This window comes from Euleptes europaea, chromosome 8 (assembly GCF_029931775.1).
Source record: "Euleptes europaea isolate rEulEur1 chromosome 8, rEulEur1.hap1, whole genome shotgun sequence".
Classification (NCBI taxonomy): Eukaryota; Metazoa; Chordata; class Lepidosauria; order Squamata; family Sphaerodactylidae; genus Euleptes; species Euleptes europaea.
In genome coordinates, this window is record NC_079319.1 from 80,823,044 (window position 1) to 80,831,771 (window position 8,728).

Sequence of the window (8,728 nt, forward strand, 5' to 3'; positions counted from 1 at the left end):
TTCTTCTTTGAAGCATGGTTTTGTAGCAGAAAGTCATCATATAGAAGCCAACTCTTCTTCTTCTTCTTCTTCTTCTTCTTCTTCTTCTTCTTCTTCTTTGAAGCATGGTTTTGTAGCAGAAAGTCATCATATAGAAGCCAACTCTTCTTCTTCTTCTTCTTCGAAGCATGGTTTTGTAGCAGAAAGTCATCATATAGAAGCCAACTCTTCTTCTTCTTCTTCTTCTTCTTCTTCTTCTTCTTTGAAGCATGGTTTTGTAGCAGAAAGTCATCATATAGAAGCCAACTCTTCTTCTTCTTCTTCTTCTTCTTCTTCTTCTTCTTCTTCTTTGAAGCATGGTTTTGTAGCAGAAAGTCATCATATAGAAGCCAACTCTTCTTCTTCTTCTTCTTCTTCTTCTTCTTCTTCTTCGAAGCATGGTTTTGTAGCAGAAAGTCATCATATAGAAGCCAACTCTTCTTCTTCTTCTTCTTCGAAGCATGGTTTTGTAGCAGGTTGTTGTGGCTCTACCCTTTCGCCATTCTCCAGAGTCTCTCCCCCCCCCCCTTAAAACCAGGTAGCAGGCTGAAACCCGCCCCCTAGGTGCGGGCTGGCACTTTACACCTGAGCCGGCGACCGTGCCGCGCAGAGGCGCTGGCCCGCCTTGCATTGGAGCCACCCCCGGGGGAGGCGGCGCTTGGCAAGAGCACCAGACGAGGCCGCCCGGCCCGGCTGTCAGCGCGGCTCGGCGGGGCTCCGAGGGATGCCCACCTTCGCCGGGCTACCTCGCCGCCCCACCCCGCCGCCGATGCCTCCGAGGGGAGCTCCGCCTCCCGGCCGGCCGGCCTGCCGGGCCGCGTTATAATGGGCTGGCCCCACAGGACTCCCGAGACAGGTGAGCGCAGCACGCCGGGGAACGACGAGCGCGCAGAGGCGCCGGACCGACCCGCCCGTCGGAAGGGGACGGGAGCCCAAGGCGCTGCCCAAGCCGCCCGCCACCGGCCCCCTCCCCTGGCCGGCACCGACGAGCCCGAGGAAGACGGGAGGCCACCGGGCGCCCCTTCGCGGGGAGGACCGGTGCGAAGGCGCTGGCTCCCGGACGGCCCACCTGCGGGGCTGGAGGAGGGACCTGCGGCTAAGGAGCTGTAGGGGGGAGGGGGCGAGGGAGAAGAAGCCCCCTTTGCCCCGCCGCCCAACGAGAAGGCCGCCCGTCGCGTCCCCCGTCGGGGCTCTTCGGACAGCTTCCCGGGCGCCGGACCGCGCCTCCCGCCTCCGCTGCCGTCCAGGACTGCGGCGACCCCCCCTCTCGCTACTTCGGGGCTGAGCAGCGGAGGATAAGGATCGGGGCCGGGGAGGGGCTAGACATGCCCCCCAAGGCCGCCGCCTAAGCCTGCCCCCCCGAGCCGGTCCTCCCGGGTTCCTCGCGGGGGAGGCCAGGCAGGGGCGGCTGTGGGGTGGGGTGGGGTGGGGTGGGGTGGGGGGCGCCGCGATGAAGCTGCCGCTCTTCGCGCCGCACGACGAGGACAAGCTGGGCGGCAGCGACGGCGGCGGCGGCAGCAGCGCGGCGTCCCCGCTGGCGGCCGAGAGCGAGCTGGGCTCCGACGGCGACTGCGCCGCCTTCAGCCCCGCCGGCGGCCCCTCGGGCGGGCCGGGCTCGGCGCCCTCCCCCCGGGCCGCCCCTCCCCCGGGGGCGCCGGGGGGCGGCAAGGCGGGGGGCAAGCCCTACACGCGCCGCCCCAAGCCGCCCTTCTCCTACATCGCCCTGATCGCCATGGCCATCCGCGACTCCGCCGGCGGCCGCCTGACGCTGGCCGAGATCAACGAGTACCTGATGGGGCGCTTCCCCTTCTTCCGCGGCGCGTACACCGGCTGGCGCAACTCGGTGCGCCACAACCTCTCGCTCAACGACTGCTTCGTCAAGGTGCTGCGCGACCCGGCCCGCCCCTGGGGCAAGGACAACTTCTGGATGCTCAACCCCAGCTCCGAGTACACCTTCGCCGACGGCGTCTTCCGACGGCGCAGGAAGCGGCTCAGCCGGCCCGGCCCCGCCGCCGCCCCCGCCCCGGCCTCCCCGCCGGCCTCGCCGGCCCCCGGCCCGGACTGCGCGCCTCCGGCCCAAAAGCACGGCTCGACGGCGAGCGGCGCCTCCTCCCCGCCGCCCTCCGGCGCCAGGTTCAGCAGCTCCTTCGCCATCGAGAGCCTCTTGAGCCGGCCTTTCACACCCTCCGAGCCCCGCCGCCCCGCCCCGCCGGCTGCCGAGCGGGCCGGGCTGTGGTCCGCCCCGTCGGGCTACCCTCGCCTTCTCCCCCACTCCAGCCTGCCCTACTCGCTCCTCCCCCCCTTCCAGCCCGCGGCGGCCTCCCCTCTCTACCCCTTCGGCCTCCCCGAGCCCCTGCGGCTGGAAGGACCCCGGAGAGAGCCGCGGACCCCAGGCGACCCCCCGCCGCTCTTCCCTGCAAAGTCCCCCCCGCTGCCCCTGACCGCTCCCCCTTGGGACGCCTGGCGGGGGGTCCCGCTCGCCCCCTCGCAGTTCTACTGCCCCCTCCGGCTGCCGGGCTCGCTGCAGCAGCTCGCCTCCTACCGGCCTGGTCCAGTGGAGAGCCCACCGGTGTGATGCTACAGCTCGCCGAAGACCCCTCCCTCCCGGAGAAGGAATGTAAGGACGGGACGCGAGGGTCTCTTCGCACCTCGCGAAATCCAGAGACGGAAAGCGGAGATGTAAAGGACGGTGCCTTCATGGTGGGTTTCCCTTCGGACAAAAAAGGGGGGAAAGGACGTTTGGTTTCTGGAACCTGGACTTTGCAAATGGGCCGCAGTGCTTCTTGCTGATTGGCTGAAGGGACCCATGGGTGACTGTTGAGTGTTGGGGGTGTGTGTGTAAAGTGCCGTCAAGTCACAGCCGACTTATGGCGACCCCTTTTGGGGGTTTTCATGGGAAGAGACGAACAGAGGTGGTTTGCCAGGGCCTTCCTCTGCACAGCCACCCTGGTCTTCCTTGGTGGTCTCCCATCCCAATACTAACCAGGGCTGACCCTGCTTAGCTTCTGAGATCTGACCAGATCAGGCTAGCCTGGGCCATCCAGTGTGTGTGGGGGGCACGAATCCGTCTCTTGCTGCTGCCGAAGCAGATTCCGCCATTGGCAAGAATGCGCCGCGAACACAAATCGCTGGTTTTCAAGGTGCGGGAAGTCTGGAGGGCCGTTTCATGGCTAGGCGGGAAAGGACGAAATCCTTACTCCATCCTAATAAGATCCAGGCTGCAATTCTTGAACCACTTTTTTAAGGAATCCTGTGTGATTCCTCAGAGTACGGGACCCCCCCAGACTTAAATGGCATTGCCAGCTTTTTAAACCACGGGGCCCCGTGTCTTTTAGCAGCCCTGACGCTGGAGTCAGGCTGATGGAGACAGGCACAAAAGCAAAACTTGTATATTTATTATTATTTTTTAAAAAAGAGAGTTGGTTATTCTGATATTGAAAGCATAGCTCCTTAGCAGGAAACCCAGTTGATTTCAATGAAATGGTTTAAGCCTCAGGCTGCAAGCATAAACATAACTGGGGAGGGGCCCTGGCTCAGTGGTAGAGCATCAGCTTGGCATGCAGAAGGTCCCAGGTTCAATCTCCAGCTAAAGGGTCCAGGCAAGTAGGTGATGTGAAAGACCCCTGCCTGAGACCCTGAAGATGTGAAAGACCCCTGCCTAAAACCCTGGAGACCCGCTGCCGGTCTGAGTAGACAATACCGACTTTGATGCACCAAGGGTCTGATTCAGGATAAGGTAGCTTCACGTGTTCATGTGTTCGATTGCTAGGGGCAAGGCCGTTTAGTTTCAGCAGCTCTTACTCCCGAGTAATGCATCCACTCAGGCTATTGGACTACAATCCACAAGCCATGTCCTGCAGCATAATCCTATGGTTTGGAAGGCCGCTTCGGGCAGAGAGCCACGTGAAGGTGGGCTGAGCGAAGCCTTCTAACCCTCTCTGTCCTCCGGCGGGGATCCAACCCGTCCGCTTGATTTTGTGGCCCTGGCGTCTAAGGTACCGGGAGTTTCAGACCTGGTATGTTAGCGGTAGCTCTTGAGGGGGGGGGGGAGCGCAGGGCAGCACTTGGCCCAGACAGTAGTCTGGCGGTGACCTGATCCAGACAAGCGTGTTTACGAGGGAGGCGTAAAACGGATTGAAACCGGTCTCCAGTAGTGAAGGGCGCGACCATAGAACCGATGCATGGAGTCGGGGTTTCGTTCTTCAGCCCCTGATCCGGTTTCTTGAAGGTCCGAGTAATTCCAGCACCGCAGAAAGGGGCTACTGCCCATACGTGTGAATCTTTCAGCATCGGAACCGGGATCGCAATCTTGCCTCTCCGTACCCCGCACTAAACTGCCGCGGAGCCTTTCGTCGGGGGAGGGGGTGTTAAATTATTTATAGCTTTGTTGAAAGAAGACAGCGTGTTGTTTTTATTGATATTATACACATCTCTATTTCAATGAGAGGGCGACTTTGGTGTGTGTGTGTGTGTGTGTGTGTGTGTGTGTGTGTGTGTGTGTGTGTCAGCTGCAACTGGTCGATTTCTTCCCCAACCCACCCTTCAAACTTATGGGTGCGACCTGGGGACCCTATCCTGAAAACACTTGATCTTGATCTTCCAGGGTATTTTCAGGAGAGAGGTCCAAACCCGCCAAAATCACTGCCACTGGAAAGGAAGAATGCTTTAAGGAAAAAAATGTGCCTGTCGTGATGTGAGAGTGTGTTTTATTAAATTCTCGATCATGGTTATTTTCCAATAAACGTTGTAATAAAAATGGTTGCCTGGGCTGATTCTCCGCACGCGTCCCAGGAGGATGCCGACTTCATGGGAATGTCCACCTTGCCGAGAGAGGCGTCACAGGCCACGCGGTGGGCGCTTTGGGCAATGGGTGTTTTGGTCGAGGGGAAGGGGAGCATGAAGTCCCGGGTAGATCTTACAAGCCCTCTTGAAACTGACTAGAGGCGAAGGTTGCCAGCTGGCCGGAGGGAGGTTTCAGGGATGGAAATGTGCAGTGGTGGCTTTTCATAGCATGGAGGGTGGGATTTAGGTTTGATGAGGCCCTAAGCTATTGAAGGTAATGGAGCCCTTTATATGTCCAGCTGTCTTTGTCAACAACAAATTGTCGCTGTTTTTTGTGTTGAATATATGCTATGTGGTAATTTATATAGAGAAATGAGCAAACCAGTGATATTTTAGGGAGCAGGCTAGCAGGCGGGGCCTATTACTTACATCATAGGAGCCTACACTACACAAAACACTGTTGCTGTATGTAGGTTTCATTTTATTTGTTTTTTTATCTTATATTTTGGAAATGTACATCCAGGTTTTTTTTCCTTTAAATTTTTTGGGGGCCCCCAAGAGAGTGGGGCCCTAAGCTAGAGCCTGTTTAGCTTATACGTAAATCCAGCATGGAGGTAAATAACATCACCCCATAATTGCTACAAATCAAATTGGTATTAAAGAGACCCGTTAAGTTGGCACCCCTGCCAGAGGTATACTCTGGAAAGTGTAATGCGTCCTCAGGGATTGCATCCCAAGGATCAAAACCTATCCCATGCACGTTTACTCGAAAGAAGCCCCACCGTGTCGAATTGTAGACAGCAGCCTCTACTGCCCTTCTGTCCTACAGGTACCCGACCAGCAGGGTGCCAGGAAGGGCGGGGCCTCCTCTGCTTTCAGCACTTGGGCACAGCTTCGCCCAGAGCTCCGCACAGAGGCAGCTTTTCTCAGGCCTGCGCGACAAAGGGCACCACCCCGCGTTTCCTCGCCTGCCTCCTTTGGGCCGGCCTCTCTGCATCGCCCTTCCCCCTTTCTGCGTCGACTTTTGTGGGTGGGATACTGACTGCCCACCTGGTGATGGCCGGCAGGGAAGCAGGAGGGGGGGGCTTCCTGCACTTTGCAGGGGAGGCCCTCTTGGCCTGTTGCAGCTGCAGGAAGAGGCAGGAATTCAACAAGGATGGGGGGGAGACAGAAGAGTGGGAAGCAGCCCCTGTGGGATTGCTCCCCCGAAAGGGGCACAGAAGCTTTAGCGGGATAAACAAGGAGGTGGCAAGCCTATTCGGTCTGAGCATCACGCACCCTTAATCCTGTTTACTCATACTAACGCTCCACGATACTACACACCCTTACTTGGAAGTACACTCGCCTGAACTTCTTGGAATGTGTTTTGAACCCATGGAATGACACAAGAACATAAGAAAGGCCCTGCTGGATCAGACCCAGGCCCATCAAGTCCAGCAGTCTGTTCACACAGTGGCCAACCAGGTGCCTCTAGCAAGCCACAAACAAGACGACTGCAGCAGCACCATCCTGCCTGGGTTCCACAGCACCTAAGATTATAGGCATGCTCCTCTGATCCTGGAGAGAATAGGTATGCAGCATCACTAGTAGCCATTTTAACTAATAGCCATGAATACCCCTTTCCTCCATGAATATGTCCATTTCCCTCTTTAAGCCTTCCAAGTTGGCAGCCATCGCCACATCCTGGGGCAGGGAGTTCCACAATTTAACTATGCGTTGTGTGAAAGAAAAAAAACACTTCCTTTTATCTGTTTTGAATCTCTCCCCCTCCAGCTTCAACAGATGACCCCGCGTTCTAGTATTAGGGGAGAGGGAGAAAAACGTCTCCCTGTCCGCTCTCTCCACAACCGTGCCTAATTGTATAGACCTCTATCATGACAAGAGTCGTCGATCTCAGCCTTAGGGCTGCGATTCCCAAACCACCGAGCAGACATCCTTGAGAGCCAGCCCGCCGCCGGCTCCAGATTCAGCCGGGGCGCGCGAATGAATGAATGAATGAGTGAATGAATGAATGAATGAATGAATGAAGGGTCCTTCGGTTCATCGAGGAGGCGGCCAAGGGGAGATGCGGGGCGGGCGGCCACCACACGGGTCTGTAAACGCCACGATCTTTCGGGCAATCGCCTCTCCTCCCCACGGGCCGGGGGCGAGCAGCCCAAATGCTGCAGGGAGGGTGTGGGGGGGGACACGTTGTTTCTAAGCGCTCCGGTTCCAGCAACGATGCGAGGCTTTCCAGGAATGCAGCTGCGGCGGCCGGGCGGGGACCGGTGCGTGACGCGAGGCGGGACACTTTGGGGTGGGGTGACCTTAGAAAATCTCCGCATCGGAGAACCGGATGAGCCACAAACGGCTGGCCTGGGCTTAAACAGACTCCGGGCAATTCTTAAAGCAGGTGTTTCAACCACCCTTCTTACACTGGAGTAATCTCGTTGAAGTAAATGGTACTTTCCTGGGAGTGGCTTCAGGACTGCAGCTGAACTTGGTTTTTCGGTTGTAAACTGAAGCACGATTACCTGAGAGCCACTCCCTTTGGATTCAACAGAACTGACTTCCATTAAACAGGCTTAAAATGATCGGATTGCCTGCTAATATTTGTAACACACACACTGTATTGCTTCAGATGGTTTCTCGATTTTTATTTGTAGTGTCTGGAGATGAATTTTTCCTTTGTGTTTTGGAGGGCTTTCAACTTCATTTTCACTATGGGGGATTTCCTTCTTTCAGCGTGGTGTAGTGGTTAAGAGCGGTGGTTTGGAGCGGTGGAGTCTGATCTGGAGGGTTTGATTCCCCACTCCTCCACATGAGCGGTGGAGGCTAATCTGGTGAACTGGATTCGTTTCCCCGCTCCTACACACCAAGCCAGCTGGATGACCTTGGGCAAGTCACTTTCTCTCAGCCCCACCTACATCACAGGGTGTCTGTTGTGGGGAGGGGAAGGGAAGGTGATTGTAAGACGGTTTGAGTCTCCCTTAAGTGGCAGAGAAAGTTGGCATATAAAAACCAACTCTTCTTCTTCTTCTTTCTTGAAAAATTATGCTGCCTTTCCGCCCAGCTCAGGGTTTCCGACGTCGATTCCATAGATGTAGCTTTCCTTCCTCTTTGTGCAGTTGAATTTCAGAAAGTGATCCAACTTTTTTCCAGAAACGGGCTCAGCCTTATTCCAAAGACAGGCAAAGTAACATTTTTGCCTTCTGTCCCAGACGCCCCCCAGACGAGGGGAGCCTCGTCCAGCGACAGCGGCCAGCTTCGGGCTTTGCCACCCTCTCTTTGCAGTCTGCAACCCCCTTGGTTAGAATATCACTTTTCCTGGCAGCTGTGTGCTGTGCCTTTGACAGCTTGGTGGCAGGCAGACATTCAACAGGTGATGCTTTGCCTGTCTTCAGATTTCAGTCACGGGTAGAGCTTGGCTGATGAATCTCTGCCCTGCCAGTACTAAAAAGAAGGGGGCAACCCCTCCCCCAGGTTCTTTGTTAAACAGACATTTCCTACTCACAACCACTTACACTCAGGCCATTTATGCAGGGTCGATTTTGATGCTCGCTCAAAGCTGCTTTTTAAAATCTGCTTTAAAAGCTGCTTTAAAAAAAACTGTAAAAGCTGCTTTAAAATGACTATTCACGGTCCCGATGCAAGAGGAGAAAGTCAAACAAATCTCCCCACTCGCCTGCTCCTTCATTAGCATACCCATTCGCAATGGTCGTTTGCATAGCTAAGCCGCGGCTGTGATTTTTCATGGTTCCTCCAGTGAATGCTTCGATGCTGGAGCAAATGCAAAAGGTCGCGCGTTAAAGGGTCTCTTAAGAAATGTGAAGCAGGTATGCGTCCGCTTCGCAGTGACGGCTGGAATGACGGCTCAGCGTGAAGAAATCAAAAGCATATGCGGGGTGCTTCCGCCTGGGACGCCCTGCTCATTGCCCAGCATAAACGG

General features: G+C 56.3%; 1 protein-coding gene across 1 annotated transcript; it reads left to right on the top strand.

Annotated features, from left to right (window-relative positions):
* The first annotated feature begins 1,468 nt into the window (after positions 1-1,468).
* Positions 1,469-2,593, top strand: FOXQ1 (forkhead box Q1). The gene has a single exon (XM_056854978.1). It carries the CDS (start codon positions 1,469-1,471, stop codon positions 2,591-2,593), a length of 1,125 nt encoding a protein of 374 aa, XP_056710956.1.
* The last annotated feature ends 6,135 nt before the right edge of the window (positions 2,594-8,728 follow it).

Bases quoted from the DNA above. Each gene is read 5' to 3' on its own strand.
- FOXQ1 (XM_056854978.1), top strand. From the start codon at position 1,469: ATGAAGCTGCCGCTCTTCGCGCCGCACGACGAGGACAAGCTGGGCGGC.